The sequence below is a fragment of the Elephas maximus genome, chromosome 1 (assembly GCF_024166365.1).
Source record: "Elephas maximus indicus isolate mEleMax1 chromosome 1, mEleMax1 primary haplotype, whole genome shotgun sequence".
In the NCBI taxonomy this organism is placed as follows: domain Eukaryota; kingdom Metazoa; phylum Chordata; class Mammalia; order Proboscidea; family Elephantidae; genus Elephas; species Elephas maximus.
Genome location: NC_064819.1, coordinates 208,765,887 through 208,785,848, shown reverse-complemented (window position 1 = coordinate 208,785,848; position 19,962 = coordinate 208,765,887). Strand labels below are relative to the sequence as shown.

The 19,962-nt window shown below is 41.5% G+C and overlaps 1 protein-coding gene across 6 annotated transcripts in view; it reads left to right on the top strand.

Moving 5' to 3' along the window:
• Nucleotides 1-536: 536 nt before the first annotated feature.
• The window catches only part of REPS1 (RALBP1 associated Eps domain containing 1), an 82,902-nt gene continuing 63,476 nt past the window's right edge, over nt 537-19,962 (top strand). For all 6 annotated transcript variants that reach the window (XM_049902277.1, XM_049902295.1, XM_049902286.1 and 3 more), the window contains exon 1: nt 537-1,029. In XM_049902277.1, coding sequence (XP_049758234.1) covers nt 877-1,029 — 153 coding nt within the window. In that variant the 5' untranslated portion in view covers nt 537-876. The remainder of the gene's footprint in view (nt 1,030-19,962) is intronic.

Below are 19,962 nucleotides of genomic sequence, written 5' to 3'. Positions count from 1 at the left end.
CGCTTAGTGCCAGAAGCTTCGAAACAATCCAAACTACAATCCGTATCTAAGTTCTCTTGCTCTCAATGAGCTGCACGCTGTTCCTCCCCCTCCTGGCATACTGGGGGTCCCAGCTCATCTAGCCAGCGCTGAAGGCGACTGGCCATCCCGTCGCGGGGCTCCGGCCACCAGAGGGCGCTGCGGGTTCCCTCTCCCGGGAGTGGCCGAGCCAACCCGGTGGGTGTTTCTTTCTCCCTCTCGCGCTCTCTCCTACCGGCCTCACATCCGGGTCTGGAGCGCGGCCGCCGCTGTCAGTGTCGGTGCGGGCGCGTAGGGGGCCGGGCCGGGGCGCAGTAAATGGCGGAGGAGGAAGGCGGAGCGGCGGCTGCCCTCAGCCCAGAGCCCCCGAAACTTTAGACTCGAAACCCCACAACTTTCCGGGAAGTGCTGCCGCTCCAGGGGCGTGGACGGAAGGGGAAGCCGAAGCGGGAAGTCCGGGGGGCAGCGGCAGGGAGCTGGGGAGACTCGAACCCGGGGCGGGGGCGGTGGCAGAGTCGGCCTGTGCCCCGCGTCGCCGCGGCCACCGCCTCCTTCCTCGCGCCCAACCCGCAGCCGCAGAGCCGGAGCCGCGCGCCGCGCCGAGCCCGTGCTGAGCGGGCCCTCGCAGGCGGCGGCGTGCCGAGCCCAGTCAGGCCCCCTCCTCGCGACCTCCGGGCCCTGCTGCTCCGGCGCACCGACGCGCGCGAGGCCAGGGCTGGGGCGCACAGCAGCTCCGGGGGCCGAGGAGGAGGCCGGGCTGCGAGGCCGCGCGCAGCCCCAGCCACCCCGGGGTCTTGAGGTCGGGGCCCGAGTGCTGCATGCGGGGCGGGGCGGGGCGGCCGTGAGCCGGAGGCGAAGATGGAAGGCTTAACGCTGAGCGATGCGGAGCAGAAATACTACTCGGATCTCTTCTCCTACTGCGACATCGAGAGCACCAAGAAGGTGGCCGCCAACGGGCGGGTGCTGGAGCTGTTCCGGGCCGCGCAGCTGCCCAACGACGTGGTCCTTCAGGTAACGCCGCGGTCCTTGCTTCCCGCCGCGTCCCGAGGTGGGCCGGCCGCCGAAGGGCAGTTTCCCGGCGGGATCGAGCCTTTGGCCGCCAGCCTCGGGAAGTGGGAGTGGGCGCCGTGTCCAGAAGGGCCGGCAGTGGCAAGTTCCCCCGGGCTCCCATCCTGCGGGCAGGCGGCTGCAGGTGCTCGGGCGGCCAGGATTCCCTCGGAGGTGGTGGTGGTTGGGGGGTAAGGGGTGTTGCTTCCAGAGGACGAAACTCAGATGCAAAGATAAGGCGGGGGTGGAGATTCTGAATATTATCTTTGGAGAGCCTCAGTCTTTTATCGCTTGGCTGTCCCTCGGAATCTGTATTTTTCACCACTGAAAGAGCGACTTCAGATGAAGGACCTTGGGTTGTTACCATATCTTTGAATCCTCGATCTTGGTATCGTGCAGAGTAGTACAGCTATCAGTGTAGGTAAAATTTGTTTTTCTTTAAATTAACTGAGCAGATGTTATAAAGGGTTTAAGGATCAAATAAACAGTTTTTAAAGGTAAGCTAAATCTTGTTAGATGTCCTCGAGTTGCTTCCGACTTACAGCGACCCTATGTGCAAGAGAGAAACACAGCCCAGTCCTGCACTATCCTCACAGACGTTGCTATGTTTGAGCCCATTGTTGCAGCCACACACTAAATCTTAGGGCAATTAAAAAATTTCAGCTCGTAGTTTGCAAGTAGACATGAAAAAAACTTGTACTTATCTATAGAACATGTGACTGATGTAAACTAGATAGTGTTTCTCTATTGGCATTTGGTAACATTTGGTGGAACTTGTGGATTTGGGTGGAGAATTAGGTTTTGGGTAGCTGAAGTCAAACATACATATTATAGCCCTGAGGGGCAAGCAGAGTAAGTTTAACGCCTTTATCATATCTGTTTTTTAGAATAGAAGGCCTCCTGTAAGTTCTTATTTTCTGTACGTTTAATGATTCATAGCTGCTAGTAAGAGCATATCAGAAAGTTTTTAAGCCTTCATCTTTATATTGATCCAAGCCAAATCTCCAAAACTTAAAGCCAAATGCATAGGTATGATGTAATGTTCTGCAGAGAGTTTTGAGACCTCAGTTCTTGACCCTACTCTGCCCTTAACTAGCAGTGTGACTTTAGGCCAGGCACTTTCACTCTTGTGTTAGTTATCTAGTGCTGCAGTAACAGAAATACCATAATTGAGCAGCTTTAACAAACCGAAATTTATTTTCACACAGTTTAGAGGCTAGAAGTCCCAATTCAGGGTGCCAGCTCTAGGGGAAGGCTTTCCCTCTCTGTTGCCTCTTGAGGAGCTTCTGCTCATGAGCAGTGTTCACGTAGCTTAGCATCTCTCTTTCCCCATCTCTGCTGCTGTTCACTTGTTTAATCTCCTTTTTATCTCTAAACAGGTTGACTGAGATACTTACTACACCAGTCCTGCCTTATTAACATAACAAAGAATGCATTCCTAAACGGGATTGTAACCACAGGCATAGAGGTTAGGATTTATAACGCGTATTTTGGGGGGCCATAATTCAATCTGTAACATTCCACCCTCAGCCCCCCAAAATTCATGTCCTTGCCACATATAAAATGCAAAGTCTTTAATCAGCTCTAAGTCTAAAGTCTTATCTTCTGAAGCATCTAAAACATGAGTGAGGCTTTAGGCATATTCTATCCTGGGGCAAAATTCCTCTTCATCTGTAAACTTGTGAAATCTAGAATACAGGTTATCTGCTTCCAAAGTACAGTGGTGGTACAGCCACATGGTAGTCATTTCCATTACAAATGGGAGAAATTGGGAAAGAAGGAATAATGGACACGAAGCAAGTGCAAAATCTAGCAGAACAATTTATATTAGCTCTGAAGGCTTGAAAATACCCCTCTGTTCTCTGAGACCATCTGGACAATGGCCCTGCCCTCCCTCCAGAATACTGGTGTTGGCCATACCCTCTGGATTCTGGGTGGAGGCCCCTCGGCCCTGGGCTTCAGCTCTACTTTCCAGGCCCTCTGAGATGACAGCTCTGCTCTTTTGGTTTAGGTGGCACCATTCTCCTAGTCCATCTGAGTGGCAACCTCAGCCCCATTCTTCTGCCCCTTGGGCATGGCAGCCCCACTCCCTCAGCTTTGGGTAGCAGCCCCATCCCCCTGGCACACCTTAATAGCAGTCCCAGACTCCATAACCAAGTCAATGAAGATCTGACCCTTTGATACTTAGGAGGCTGTGGCCCCACCCTTTGAGATTCAGAAGACCGTGGCCCCAATCTTTGAAACTGAGAAAGCCCTGCTTCCCCCTTCCAATAGTTCTGCTGATCTCCAAGTTGCTTTGGGGATGGTCCTTTTCTTGGAGGACAACAGATGTAGCTCTTTTGGCCAGTTTTCTGCCTATGGAATTCCAAGAGACAGACAGCGTTCTTTCCTTTTGTTCTTTCTCTGTTCCCTTCAGTCTAAGCTGATGGGTTTTCTGCTGTGGTAATTGGTTAGATCCATCAGTCACAGGGGAAGCCCTGGTGGTGTAGTGGTTAAGTTAACCAAAGGGTCGGCAGTTCGAATCCACCAGGCGCTCCTTGGAAACTCTATGGGGCAGTTCTACCCTGTCCTGTAGGGTCACTATGAGTCGGAATCGACTCGACGCCACTGGGTTTGGTTTGGTATCAGCCACAGGCTTAATCTGTTTAACAAAAGATTGCATAGCCATGTTCCTGGTGAAGATTCTAGGATGTGTGTCTTTAGTTTGTACAAAAGAATTTTCCAAATCTTTAAGTTCTGTTTTCATTTTGCACAGTTCATTTTTAAGTCTCTCTCTTTCCTCTCACATTTTACTATAAGTGGCAAAGAGAAACCACACGGCCCCTTTAGACCTAGCTTAGAAATCTCCTCAGCCAGATATCCAAGTTCATCAGTTACATGTTCTACCTTCCACCAGACCTTCGAACATAATTCAGACAAGTTCTTTGCCAATCCATAAAAAGCATCGCCCCTCCTCCTTTGTCCAGTCACATGTTCATCATTTTCTTTTAAGGCCTCACCAGAAGCACAGTTAACGTCCATATTTCTTGCAGCATTCTGTTGCTGGTGTCATATGTATTCTCTAAGATGATAGAGACTTTCTCTGTACCTCTCCTGATTTCCTTCTGAGCTGTCACCAGAATTGCCTTTGACGTCCATAATTCTACCAACAGTCTCTTCAAGGCAATCTAGGCTTTTGATATTAAAAAAAAAAAAAGGCACCCGAAAACTCTGCCAGCCTCTGCCCATTACCCAATTCCAAAACCACTTTCATGTTTTAGGTATCTGTTAGAGTAGCACCCCACTCCCGGTACCAAATTCTGTTTTTATTATCTGGTGCTGCTATAATAGGAATACTGTAAATGGGTGGCTTTAACAAACAAATTTATTTTCTTACAGTTTAGGAGACTAGAAGTCCAAATTCAGGGTGCCAGCTCTAGGAGAAGACTTTCTGTCTGTGTCAGCCGTGGAGGAACGTCCTTGTTTCTTCTGAGCTTCTACTCCTGGGAGATCATCATGTAGCTTAGCACCTCTTTTCCCCATCTCTGCTTTTGCTTGCTTGTTTAATCTCTTTATGTATCAAATGAGATTGACTCAGGATATACCCACATTAATCCTGCCTTGTTAACATAACAAAGACAACCCATTCTCAAATGGGGTTATAACCACAGGCATAGAGATTAAGATTCACAACATGTATTTTTGAAGGACATAATTCTATCCATAACAACTCTGTAGGAAGTGTGCTCATCCATAGAATGAGTCAAGTTCCTTCTAATGAAAATTCTGTGAATAAAAATGTAAGAATGTCCACACGCAGGCCTCTGTTTTAGAAGTTACCTGTGCAGTAACCATGATTAAGTTGAATGGGTTTTATCTTTTTGCATAATCTTGTATGTTTTATATTGCTATTTTAAAATCTTGGGGAAAAAATTGGTGTCATGTGTATCAATGAGTCAAGGATAAAAAAAAAAAATAAAGGGTCTCAAATTCATGCTGGGCCCAAGGGTCGGAAAACTTTGTTGAAAAGGGCCAAATGGTAAATATTTTAGACTTTGCTGGCTATTTACAGGCTCTGTTGCGTATTCTTCTTTCTTGTGTTGTATTTGGCTTTACAGCCCATTAAAAATGATGAAAGCCATTCTTAGCTCAGAAACAAAACCAGTCCTGTAATTTGCTGACCCTGGCTAAGAAGTGGTGGTAGTGTGGAGCACTGGACTCTTCTCCTTGTATGGCTTTGGAGTTAGGCTTACAGAAAGAGGTCTGGTCAGATGTGCTTATTAATGATAGCACTCTTTTCTAGAAATAACAAAAAATACCTAAAGGTCACTTAGGAACTAAAAGTAAAGAGAAACCTGTGCTCTATTTTGTTTTATGTCTCTGGGATGGGAGAGGAGCTGAAATAAGCTTTCTTCTTTTTAATGATGCACAAAGACTCTGGGACTTTAAATGTATTGTTTAGGATAGACAAATTAGCATTAATTAACCTTTTCTTGAAATGTGTTTAATCCAGTCCAGATTATTTTTCATGTTTTGCATTATTTTATTACCATTCAAAATAAATTTCAATTGCCTTTTTATATAGAGCTTAAATAGCATAGATAGATACTCAGAATTCAGTTACAAGTTGGAAGCTGTTGGAACTCCCTGAAGCAGATCTCTGACAGTTGTAATATATACTAAATAGCAAGCTAGATGTCTTAAAGGCAATTTACTTTGAAATTGGCCTAAGACATAGAAATGCGGGACAGAAGGGGAATATAGGCTTAATTCCCCTATCGGAGTTTGGGATTGTCTGAAAACACAGTTCTCTTTTGCTTTCTAAGTGGGAAATATTTGGGGTCAAACAAAATATAATATTGAGTTGTCTACTTGGCACTGGGCATTAGAGAGCTTTAAAAGAGGAATAAGAAGTTCTTAAGGACCTTGTAAACTAAAGGACAACACAAATGTAACGTGGGACAGAATGTGAATGCCAGAGGACAGGTACATAGTGTAACATGAACCCAGAGGAGGTAGGGTCAGGAAAGGCTTCTTGACAGTTAATTCTGGAATTTAAAGTGGGGTGGACAGGGGATGAAAAGGACTTCCAGGTGGAGGAAAAACATGATCAGAAGTGGAATGTGTAGGAGCCTTTACATAAAGGACTAGCAGATAGTTAGGTTTGGTTGAAGATAAAGTAGATAATGTATTGGGAATAATGGAAAAGAGAGTTTAAAAGAGACCGTATTACCACAGACTCTGCAGCACAGGCTGGAGAGTTCATTTTTTAATGCGCAGTGGAGACCCAGTGAGAATTTGACTTTTTTAGTTTTTGAGTGGGTGAGAGATTAGGGGCTGGAGAAGGAGGCTCTTGCAGTGGTCTGGAGGGATGCTAGGTAAACAGCTTCTAAACCAGGATGACAACAGTAGAATAGCAGAGGGACTGAATGAGCAGGTGTGTGTTATTAAAGGACTATTGAGTAGCCACTGTGTGAGGTGCTTTGTGGGATAATGTTTAGTTGAATCAATAGATTGAGGCCAGATTATCAAGGCCAGGTGGAGAGCTTTGAACTAATTGTGAAAGTAAGAGGGAATTGTAGATTTAAGAGAAATGACTCCTAAAAGCGGTAGTTTCGGAGGCCTTTGTCAGTGCACCAGGAGTTAGAGAGAGGAAGCTAGAGACTAACACAGGGACTGATTCTCTCTTTCAGATGCACAGTGGTAAGGAACTGGGCCAGTGGTACTCAAAAGTGGGGGTGGCGAAGATGGGGGGGGTTGCCCTGCTCCCAAACCACAGGGGTCATTTGGCAATGTCTGAATACATTTTTGATTGTCGTAACTGGGGGCTAGTAAGGAGAAGCCAGAGATGCTAGTAAATATCCTCCAGTACACAGAACATCCCTCACAACAGAGAATTGCCCAGCTGCAAATGTCGGTGGTATGAGACTGAGAAGTTCTGACCTGGACTCTAGTGCTGACAGTGGGACAGAAAAGGAGCCAGAGATACAGGAGAAATTAGGAAGGTGGAGTTGATCCACCTAGGTTACCTGACAATATTTGGGTGAGAGAAGAGCAGGACAAGGATAATTCTGCTAGATACCACTTGCAATTAGAAAAGGGGCAGGAAGAGGGCCGGATATTTTTTCCTAAAGAGATAATTATGAGTTGAATTTCCAGCATTTTTAGATGGCAGTACAAATCTCCAGGAAATAGTTGGAAGTGGATGGATCAGCTCCCTCTGATGTGTCCTCCCTGGATGAGTTCTTATGGTGAAATTCACTTGTTCAGGGTGTCTTCCTCTGTCTTCCTCACCCAAGTCTTAGGGGCGGGGGACAGTGTGTTGCCCCATATTCACGTTCTTTCACAGTGTCTCACACAGTGGGCGCATGCATACACATCAGGCCCTTGATTGATACAGTAGTTTTCAGCACTTGTTAATAAAAGTCATGAGAAGGCTGAGTCATCTGGGGCAGTGAGTGTAGAGAACAAAGAACAGAGGGCCCAGAACTGAAGGAGGAAGGAGCTGGCATTTATTTAGTGTCTATTATGTTCTTGTTATGAGACAAAGCATTTTCACGCAGGAGCTTGTTTGATCCTCACAGCAACCCTGCAAGGTTGATATTTTTGTTTACTAACTTGGAACCTGACAGGCGGAGAGGGTAAATGCCTTGTGAATGAGTAGCACCCCTCCCTTACCACTGTGCCTTGCCGCGTCCCAGCGCTTGGTTACCTTCACTGTTTATGTGGTTGAGGAGCAACACGAGGAGTAAAATTCAGCCTGGTTTTGATTTGTCTATAGCTGTGAAGAGTAGAAATTTCAAATATTTGATCCTGAGTTGTATATGGAAACCCTGGTAGCATAGTGGTTAAGAGCTATGGCTGCTAACCAAAAGGTTGGCAGTTCGAATCCACCAGGTGCTCCTTGGAAACCCTGTGGACAGTTCTACTCCATCCTATAGGGTCGCTATGAGTTGGAATCAACTCCGTGGCAATGGGTTTGATTTTTTTGGTTTTGAGTTGTGTATGGATTTCCTCCTTTGCATAGTAAATAGCTTGATGCATAAAGTTGTCTTGAAACACAGCTACTTAAGAGAAATAGGAACATTCTTTCAGTACCCTGGGTACACGCAGACATAATTTTTTACATTGCTGCAACTGCCAAACATCTGAAGGTATGTTCATTACACTTGCTTTGGAATAACAGAACAAAACCTGTTCTGAGTTTAAGGGTTTGTTTTTGAAGACATGAGTCAATAGACAGAGTTAACACTTGGTAAAATTGTGTTCCATACCAGAGAGGAGCAGGACTGTTTAGTTGCCATCGACTTGATTCTGACTCATGGTGAGCCCATATGTGCAGAAGAGGACTGCTCTATAGGGTTTTCAATACTGTGACCTTTAGGAAGCAGATTGTCAGGGCTGTGTTCTGAAGTGCCTCTGGTAGGTTCAAACCACCAACCTTTTGGCTAGTAGTCGAGTGCCTAATCATTTGCAACACTGAAGAACTTTTCGGAGCAGATCTGTTGTTCTTAAGTGCTGTCAAGTCAATTACAACACATAGCAACCCTATATGACAGAGTAGAGCTGCCCCATAGGGTTTCTTAGGCTGTAGTCTTCATGGGAGCAAATCACCAGGTCTTTTCTCCCTCGGAGTTGCTGGTGGTTTCTAACCACCAGCCTTTTGGTTAGCAGCCAAGTGCTTAACCATTGCACCACCAGGGCCCTTTTGGATCAGATCTAGGGGGAGAAATATCTGGTTCATAGCATTTAATCATGAGGAATTTTACTGTCTGCTGAACAAGAAAATATTCAGTGTTGTGACTTAAGCTCACCTGTTCCAGAAGTAAGTTATTTTACTTTTTTAAAACATTAGGAAAGGTATGCTATTTACCATACTAATCAGCATGTTTTCTTAGCTTTTACTTAAAACCTCTTCTTTTGGGAAAGGTTTTAAAACTTTGTGCAATAGTTTGATAAAAGGTTCTGGTACTAACTGTTCTCTCATTGAAGATTATAAGCAATATACCCTATTAATGAAGCTGAAAATCCTTTATCATTTGTGTTGAGCAGTACCGTAGTGGAATATTTGAATAACACATATACATTTAATGGGGGAAAAGTAACAACAATGAAACAAACCATTTTGCCTTTCTTTTCAAACTTGTTCAAATCAATTAAAAAAATCTATTCATTAGTGATGGGTTTAAAAATAGGGAAGCAGGGCTTTATGCATTAAAAGTTATAAACTTAATATAAAAAAAGTCAGGTTTGTTATTCTGGTATAGTGATTTTTTTATTTGTAAATTCTGAGTCACTAAAATAATTGTGATAAACTACAAAAATAATCTTGCCTTAATTAGGCACTTTCCTATACACAGTTGAAAAACATATTGTTTGTAAAAGAAGTCACAGTTAGTGACTTTCTCTAGTGTCATATTTACCTCTAAAATTTATCTTTTCCGTAGACTCATATAGTGCTAGTTTTAGTATTTTCTTTTTTAGTAAGCAGCTCAGAGCTATATTATTAGTATTTTGGAAACTCATGCTAAGCATTTTGACCGTGCTGTAGAAGGGTATGGGAGGTTAACATAAGGAGCACTAAACATGGAAGACAAGTTCTAGTCTTGGCTTTGAGACCTTGAAACAGATAACTTAATGTCTGGGTTTTAGATCTCACTTCTCATGTGAAGTGATTGGACTGGATTTTCATGATTTCTGACTCAAATGAAAGTGTCATTGTATAGGGGTGGCCACTCTGTCCAACCATACCCCTAAGAAAGGAACAGACTGTCGTGGTTAGTTATGCTACCATTATGACACTGGAATGGGTTCCTTTTACATTCCTTGCGGAGATACTGTGACTATCCACAATAGGAAGCTAATGAAAGGGTTATAAGGTCCATGGTGCTTTGTTTTTAAAGGTATCTGGCCAGTGAGGATTTGAAATGGGTGACGCCAGAAAACCAAAACCCTTGCTGTTGAGTTGATTCTGACTCATAGCGGCCATATAGGACAGAGTAGAACTGTCCCGTATGGTTTCTAAGGGGTGGCTGGTGGATTTGAGCTGCCATCCTTTTGCTTAGCAGCCAGTCTCTTAACCACTGTGCCACCAGGGCTGAAATGGATCATAAGACTTGTCACTTCTGATGTTTTCCCTAATATAGGTTTCATTTTGTGTAGTCCTTCATTCGTGATATTCTGAAAATATGCCTTTCTTAAATCAATTTTGAATACTTTCAGTAAATACTTCCTAGTGGCTACTACTTGCTGTACTCAGGGTGTATATATGTAGTAGTGAAAAATCAGACATGCTCCCTGCCTTCATGAATTGTAACTTGTGCTAATGTTATAAAGCAAAAGAACAGTGTACAACAAAGAAAATCATGGAGGGGGAAGCTATGGGAACCACGTAGGTGATAAGGGAAAGCCTTTCAGAGGAAGCATGGACAGGAGGAGGCAGAATGAGATGTTTCAAGTCAAAGGAACAGCATGTGAAGGGCCTGAAGCCGTAAAGAGCGTAATGTGTTTGAGGAAATGAAAAGCTGAGGCATTGTGGGCAAGAAGAAGAGTGGCAGGGACAACATACTGCAGGGCCTTGTACATAGTGATTAAGGAGTTGGAGTTTTAATGGAAAAGTTACTACAAGGTTGTTGCTGGGAGTTGCCATTATTGGATGACTGGGAGAAAAATGTGGTTTATTTTTGCTTGTTTGTTACTGCTATTTTGTTTTCTGGTGGGGCTGATGAATTCTTGAGTTCCATTTTGTCCATCAAAGTTTTTAGAAGCCTGCGGGATAGTCAAGTGAAGATATCAGGTAGGTCTCCTCCAGAGAGAATCAACAGATCTTGAAGAGCTCAGAGATATTTGGCTTGGAGATGTTGATTTGGAGGTTGTCAGTGTACTAGTGATATTTGAAGCCATGTAAATAGGCAAAATCAGTGAGGAGGAGACTGTGGAGAAGTAAGAAAAATTTTCGGGAAATCGAAGCCTGAGGAACACTGAACGTTTTTAAGTGGGGTAAACTGAAAGCCCTCTGGGAAGGAGACTAAGAAAGACAGCCAGGGTGGTTGGAGGGAAACTTGTAATGTATCGTGCATCATGTTGTGGGTGCCAAATGATGCAGGTATTTCAAGGAGGGGACAGTCAACCATTATTGAGTCAGACTAAGAGGTTTAAAAGATGTAGGTAGAAATATGGCCTTTGGATTTGGCATCCTAGAGGTCATCCACCAGTGACTTTGATGAGCCAGTTTTGTGGACTAGTGGAGCTGGAAGCCAGATTTGAATGACTTGAGGGGTAAATAGTGGCCGAGGAGCTAGAGATGGGTATATAGATTGCTTTTTAAAAACCTTTCCTTTTGAAGGGAAGCAGGTATGGGGTAGAAGCTGGACGTATATGAGGGGATAAAGGAAGTCGTTCTGTGTTTGTTTTTTGAGTATAAAAAGTACCGTGCTATGATTTTAGTTGTTTGAATTCATAAGAGGAAAGGAAGATGAGAAGTCACTGAGAAAACAATAATTCTTGGTCAGGACCCTGACTGCACGAAAGGACAAGCCTTTGAAAGGAGAGGGAACACTTCCTCAATTTTAGCAGGAGGAAGGACAGAAGAACATGGGTGTAGACCCAGATAGGGGTATATAGATTTGGTGGGGCGGGGAATGAGAATGTTCCACCCCACAGCTTCTGTTTTCTTTACAGACTGAGGCAAGACTAACTGTTTAGTAGTAACAAAAAATTCCGTTTTACAGTAACATCAAAAAGAATATAATACGTAGGAATAAATATAACAAAGGAAGATCCAAGATTTTAAAGTACATTATCTGATTCAGATAGGGCTAGAAATAATGTGGTTTAGCATGAACTGAGATCAGTTTCTGTCCATTGACTCTAATTGGGTGATATACTGAGTTTATACTTAACTCAGATATTGTAATTTATTTTTCCACAGAAATGTAAAACCTTAAAAGTAATCTGAGTTTGAAATAGTCATGCCCGACAAATAATTTTAGTGGAATAGTAGTTTCAATCTATAGGACTACTTTGGGTTGCTTTCTTCATTGTAATGATCATTGTTACTGTCATAAATCATTTTGTTGGGTAAAAGCTTCTGAAGTTGCTAGGAGGGACTGATTTGGTGTCTTTGTGTCTCTAAAATGCTGTATTCAATCTGAGTTTGCATAAGCAGATAGGTCTTTGGCGCAGTCCCCACAATTATATTAATATGCTCGTTTGAGTAAAAAGTAGTTGCAAAGAGTGCTGATCTAAGAGTGACTACTGCTTCTTGTTGTCAGTGTTTATATGAAATGTTGAATGTGGAAACAAGTGCCAGTATCCTTAAAGGAAAAAAACTATTGTCTAGAAACTGGGAAAACTGATAATTTGTAGGATCTTGCCTTTTTAAAAGCAGTAAAAATCCTCCATTGATTTTTAAACCTAGCTTTATACCTGTTGTTACTTTTGTTGTGTGAACTTCAACAATGCTGCCCTAAATCCTTTGATCTCATCAGTAATGTCTTTTGTTTTTCCCTTTTACTGTGTAATAATTTGAAGGTTTCTTCTCCTGAAGTGAAATTTACCACCAGATGACTCAAGTAAGGATGATTCTGAGGTTTTGAGTCTGCGTGGCTTGCAGAAACAGAAATAAAAAAGTGAAGAGGAGGAGCTGATTTTGTGGGGAAGACAATGTGCTGAGTTTTGGATGTGCTGACTGGGACGCCACATTCAGTCGCGTGGACAGCAAGGTTCAGTGACATTGGAAAGCTTGAGAGTAGCAGTTGGGTGGCTTTAGAAGCTTGCTGCAGACCTTTCGTGGTTCCTGAATGAAGCCATTCACTAAAAATGAGCAGTGCAAACTTAACTTCAGTATATTTGAAATGTCCTTTAAGAGTACATGGTAACGTACGCTTCAACTCAGGCATTTAGGTTTGTATTCTCACTTAAGACCTCAGAATTTTTCTGAAACTTTCTTGAGACTGTTGGGAAGGCAAGGTGAAACTATAATGTCTTTTTACCTGGAATTAGTTCAGCCTCCAAACAGTTTTCAAGGAGGGGACAGTCAACCATAGCATTGTCATAAAATGCTTGGTAATGGGGACGGCATGTTGAATCTGAATAGTCATGTTTACCCAGCCTTGAAAGCTACCACTCACCCCCACATCTCACAATCTTCTTTCTGATTATTCTCCTAAATGGACTTTGTGTTCCAACCCAGCAAATCTGTATTCTGTTTCTCACACAGTTTCCTTGTTCTTTATCAGTTCTTTTTCATCCTGTTACTTTCTTCATCTGCGGTAGCCTCCTCCACTTCCATGCTTGTTCCTCCCCCTTTTTCAAAATGTGCTTTTGTAGGCTTTGGGCGTCATAATTTCAACAACCTCACGCTCACACTGAGACTTTGATTCGCCCTTCCTATCCATCCTTTTGTACATGTTTGGTCATGCCTTGATTTTTGTCCATTTATGCCATTGCTTAGCTGATTTATATCATCGCTTAGCTGCTTTTCTGTATATTTACCTCCCAACAACACTGTAAGCAAATTGTGAGTAAAATTCGGGATTCTTGTCTTTCATGACCTCATGATGTCTAGCGCAACAAAAGCACATAGACGTTTAAAAAACATAGACAGCTTCTTAGGGAAAGCCAGTTGTGTAGTCCTGCTATTCCTGTGCATTGAAGACGTGAGTGAGGTAACGATTTAAGGCAGTGGCTGCTTAGCCAGGGAAGTAACGAGTGGGGGTGGTGAGGCTTGCAGCCTTAAATAGTCCACTGCCTATCACTGTGGGTATTCTCTCTCCCCACCCCAATCAGCATTCTGGGCATGAGAAGAGAAGGAGGCGGCAAGAACAGGAGCAAATAGCCCAGAATTCTTCTGCTCTGAGTTTGCTGCTGTGCTGACAGACATTGCCGGTTCCCCCTCCCCCCCCTTCAGTACCTTTTCCTCCTCTTACTCTTACTCTTTGTAAAGCAGGGTGAATGTAAGAAGTTTAAAAAGAAACAAAGCTAGGCACTTCTTGGCAATTAAAGAAATAAATTCTGGTAGATTCTAGATATCTTACCACTATAGCATACACGTCCTTTTATAAAATGTAGTAAAGCACAATATCTATAAAGTTCTGGTGTACCTGGCTTCCAGTGGAGGAGGAGAAACCCATTTAGGGATGAGGGTGCTAGGTGTTAGCACATTCACATGACGTCACACAAGGGTCGTACATTCCCTAACACAGGTCACTGAGACTTGTGCCGTGTAAAAATTACAGGTTACACTACTTGTCACGGTCGCAGAAACAGGAGGAACTGCTGCTGTTAAACCTTTGAAATCTAAAAGTCTGCAGTACTCTCACTGTGTTTGCCCACAGAAAGCTAATTTAATGAGCACAGAAAGAAAGTTTATGATTAGATTTTCTGTTTTCTGCCCACAGTTTTGAACCCCTAGAAATAGAAATCTTTACTTCCCTTCACGTTTCTGCAGATTCCCTCTTAAGACATGATTCTGGAATTAATCCAAATTTAGTGTTTCAAACTTGGATCTAACAAAAGACAAAAAACGGAATTGTCATAGTTACTAATTGTATTGTATCATGGTTATTTTCTACACTGTTCCTTTTTGCTTCCTGTGTTATTCATTTGACCCTGCACACCCATCTAGTGGCCTTCCTATTTTTCTTCTTCCTTTTACAGCCAAATAACAAATGACCCAGATTTCTTTTCTACTGCCTCTACCCTCCCTTCTCTCTCCTTAAGCACTGGTAATGTAACTTTCGTATATGCTTTTTTCTTTAAGAAATTCTTAAAGCTCACTTTTTTCCTAGTCACAAAATCCAGTGACCTTTTTTTAGATCTTATTCTGTTTTACCACCTCCTTTCACATTGACACTGAATTTCTTCTCGGTGAATATTAACTCTTTCCATCGTTTACCATGATGGTATTTTGTCTTTAGCATTCTGCCTGTCTTCTTACATTCTCTTTCTCTTCTTCAGAGTTACCTTTGACTCCTTCTGTCCTTGTATCTGGAGCCGGTGGCGCAGTGGTTAAGCATTCAACTGCTAACCAAAAGGTCAGCAGTTCAAATCCATCAGCTGCTCCTTGGAAAAACCCTATGGGGCAGTTTTACTCTGTCCTATAGAGTTGCTATGGGTCAGAATCGACATGACAGCAGTGTGTGTGTGTGTGTGTGTGTGTGTGTGTGTGTGTGTGTGTCCATCCTACCAAGTCCTTTATTTCAAAGGCCTTAGCTAATCATTCTTTTCTGTTCTTAAGTTACTCGCTGCTGTCAAGGCGTCTCCGATTTGTGGCGACTCCGTGTATATCAGAATAGAGCTGTGCTCCTTGGTGTTTTCAGTGGCTGGTTTTTTAGAAGTAAATTGTCAGGCCTTTCTTTCAAGACAACTCTGGGTGAACTCGAACTCCAGCTTTTCGGTTAGCAGCTGAACACACTAACCTTTCGCGCCACACAGGGACTCCTTTCTGTTCTTGGTGTTACTCTGTTGCCAGCTCTGACCACCTCATTGCTAAACTACTACAGTAGCCTCCCAAGTCCTAACTAGCTTCTCTGTAATTGTTGAAGAATAGATAAGTGAATTTAAAAAAAAGAAAAAGTTATTGGATACTCTTCAGAAATGTTCAAAAATTAGCCTGGCATTTAGAACCCTTACCATCTAGCCCCAGCTTACCCCCTAACCATCACTATATTCCATGCTTTGACCTATTGGCAACCCCCCACAATTGGAATGAACATCTTGTTTTCATTTACCAAAAACCTATCCATTCTTTAAGGTTCAAATCAGCCAGCTCTCCTGTTTTTAAAACAAATATTTCCAACCCATGGTAACCCCTGTGTAATTCTTACAATAAAAACCAAACCAAACCCAGTGCCATCGAGTTGATTCCAACTCATAGTGCCCCTACAGGACAGAGTAGAACTGCCCCATAGAATTTCCAAGGAGTGCCTGGTGGATTCGAACTGCTGACCCTTTGGTTCACAGCCGTAGCACTTAACCCCTATGCCACTAGGGTTTCCAATTCTTACAATACCAAGTATTAATTATATAGCACCTGCCATGTGCCAAGCATTGTGCTATTTGACATATGTTTAACTATAGAGATACATATTATTATTTCCATTTTAGAGCTGAGAAATCTGGTCCTCCAGAGAAGTGACATGTTAAATATGAGCTGGGATTCAAATTCAGCTCGATCTAATGGCAAAGCCATCTAATGGCTCAGAGCACAAACCATTTTGATGCTTAAGATTGCAGTCTTGTATCATTGCTTATGTTTTCAAGTTGTGTGTTATGTTTCCAACTAGGTTGGAAGTTCCTTGAGAACAGGGAATGTGTTTTGAAACTTTGTATTCCTCACAGGTCCTAGTATATCCTTCAAACACTATGTTAGCATTTAAGAAGAGAACATTTTGATGAGGTGATCCTATAGTACTGCTGATTATAATAGCAAGTCCTCTTCCCTTTTTATATTACAGTGTTCTCTGTAAGATGTTGAGAAAGCTAGAAAGACTGCAGACATGGCTGTGTACTTGAATCAAGGGGAGGCAGTAGAACAGCCTTATGGTTTGTTTTTCAGAGTGTGGAATGTGTACCCAAAAGACGTGAAAGCATATACTGAGAAAGCTATCACTCTTTTAGTTCTTTTTCAAATCTGATAATTTAAAGAGCAAGTTTCAGCTTCATATTACTAAATTTTTAAAAATAACATGTTATTTTGTTTTTGGTAAAGGTTTACATGGCAGTTTATCTTCCCATTCAACAATTTCTGCATAAATCGTTCAGTGACTGGGTTACCTTTTTCATAATACATGAACATTTTCATTATTTCCATTCTGGTTGTTCTTTTCCGTTAATCTAGTTTCCCTGCCCACTTACATTCTCATCTTTGTTTTAAAGTAATTGTTGACTGTTTGGTCTCACATAGGTGATTTTTAAAAGGAAGCACAGTACTTACAGGTGATATTAATTATTTTTGTGAGCCAATTTGTTATTTCGCTGCAAGGTGCTAGTAAAATTTTAAACACCTGTCTAACACTGGTTACTCCCTTAACAAAGAACAGGCAGGCCTTGGTGTGGTCACAAGCATATTTAACAGACAGTATAAAAAAAATTTGGCCAAAATTAACAGTTTCGTTTTCAGTGGATTTATTATTATTTTGGTTATCTTCTTTTTTAAATGATACTTATTTTCCATTTATGCAGTGATACAAAGTTTCTTTTAAATTATTAACTTGTTAAAAAGTGTCTTGATTTAAAGAAAAATATAAAGTACATAATAGCACAAGTGGTTCTTGTATATAGCAAAATTCGTGAAAGTGATATGCAAGTGTGTGAACTTCAGGAGAGGCTGAGAAACACTGGCATAGTGGAAAAAGCCAGGCTTTGGAGCTGTGCAAATCTGGATTCATATCTTGGCCCTGTTGATTACTAGTCCGTGACCTTGAGCAAGAACTTTCTCTTTGCCTCATTATTTTGATTTGTGAAATGAAAACAATAATGCCTACATTTTAGAGTTGCTTTGAGAATGATCTTAAATAATTACTAGTACATCACTCAATAAGTGGTAGTTTTTTCATCACCATCATTTTTGTTATTTTATTCCCTCATTTAGTCAGCTAAAAATCTTTAATTGAATTTTAAAGATGTAGCTTGATCTTGAGGATTTCTTTCCATCAAATAAATATTTAACTGCTCTGGGCCTTAGTTTCTGTGGACATAAGTTTTCTTATCTGCATATTGGGAATAAGATGGTACCTGCCTCCTAGGATCGTTCTAAGGACTATATGGATTTGTAAAGTGCCTAGAATAGTGCCTGGTACTTAGGATAGGGCTACATAGCTGTTCCAAAAAAAACCCCAAACCACTGCCATCAAGTCAATTCCGACTCATAGGGACCCTATAGGACAGAGTAGAACTGCCCCATAGTATCCAAGGAGTACCTGGTGGATTCGAACTGCTGACCTCTTGGTTAGCAGCCGTGGCACTTAACCACCATGGCACCAGGGTTTCCATATAGCTGCTATTATTACCATAGAAAAAATATAGCTTTCTGGAAGATCCTAAGGTTTTTTTCTTCTGGTTGTTTTTCTTTTTCTTCTTATCATCGCAAGTTGGGAAGGGAGGGTGTTCTGTGCTATTTGTATATGTCCATTGAGCAGCCACTATGTGTAAAGCATTGTTTTACTGATACCATGGTAAACAGTCAAGGGAGAATAAAAAGGTCTTCAGCAAAACTACTGTGAGGTACCTATACCCTAAAACTATTGCAGCATGCGATTACAGAAACTCAAAAGGAGGACATTAGTAAAACCCACAGGGTTGAGGAGACTAACGCTGTGAACTTCTGTGTGTGTTTACAGCACTTTCTAATTGAATAAAATGCCAAGAAACATGTATATCTATCTGCATTTCTTTAAGGCAGCATCATGGGCTTATGTTAGTTGCTTGGTTACATTTACTACTATTTATTTTTCAGTTTTTATTTATTTGGTAAGATATGGCACTGGATTTTTACTGGGTATACCTGGTTTTAGGACAAGTAGTATTTTTTATTCTCTTGGCTAGCTATGTTCCTAAAAAGTTGCTTATAAAACAAATGTAAACCAAATCATTTCCCTGGTTTTTTGTTGTTGTTTTTTTTGAGTAGTTAAATCAGTAGTTTTCCTATGGAGGGGGGCAAATTGATTCTAAGATATAATATTAGATTTTTTATTGTTGGGTGGGAAGCTGTTCATTATCAAATACCGAATACAAAATTATTATAAGGACTCAAAAAATGCAAATATTATATTTACAGATAAGATATTGTTCCATTGAAGCTAGATTTATAGGATAAGGTTTAGCAAGTGACCTATTTCCACTTAAATCTCAAAAAGTAAATTTAACTCCTTATATTTTTTATTATTATAATGAATCACGTTTAACTATACATCTCTGTGATTTTTTAAATGTCTGGCACTTTGGCAGAAATAGAGTTTTTTTTAATTAGATGTTTTCAGAGGGTAGATGTTTGTGTTGTAATTATAGACTAGATGTGAAATTTGCATTCAGAGAAATAATATTTGCACCAGAAAGGATCTTAGAGGTAGAATCCAAACCTTTTATTTTATTAAGGAGGAAATTTGAGATATATTCAGACTTAACTATAGTCACATAGCAATCAACTATCAAAACTTGATTCTGTAGCCTACCCAGCAAAAACGAACAACCCTTGTTTTTTTTGATAAAACAGAATTCTGTTTTAGTACAGCTTATTACAGGGGTGTGCCACTGGGCAAATAAGAGTCCCTCATAAAATAATGGTTAAGAACATGGATTTTAGTCCAAGTTCTGTTACTTCCTTGATGTGTGTCCTTGAGCAAGTTACCGGTGACAATTTTCTCATCATAGAGCTGTCAGAATGATTAGATTAGTTAATACGTGTACTGAGCTTGAAACAATACCTGACGCATTGTATACACACAGTGAATGTTAGCTCTCATCAACATAATGGCCATCATTATTGTCGTCCCCCTCATTCTATAAACATAATAGCACAAGTCAGGGAAGTGTTTTAACAGTGCACTAAGTGGGTTACTCCTTATCGCAAGTCATAGAAATTTCCCAGGCTGCTCCCTGACCACTGGTAAAGAATATACATCAAAAATCTAATCACAGATGCATAACCCTGATTCTACTGAAAGATTAAATGAGCTAATTTTTAAAGTGCTTAGAATGATGCCTAGTGTTTAAGTGTTTAATGTCAGTTATTATTATTATTTTAATTTTTGGTTAACTAGGAGTTGTTGTACCTTTGGAGTAGTCAGGCCTCCATGTAAGAAAACAGAGGGGTTTGATTACTGGTAAATGATTCTTGGAAAATATCAATCCTTAATCAAAACATTAATATTTACTATGCTGTATTGTAAGGGAGCAGGTTGCAAGTGTTGGCTTTTC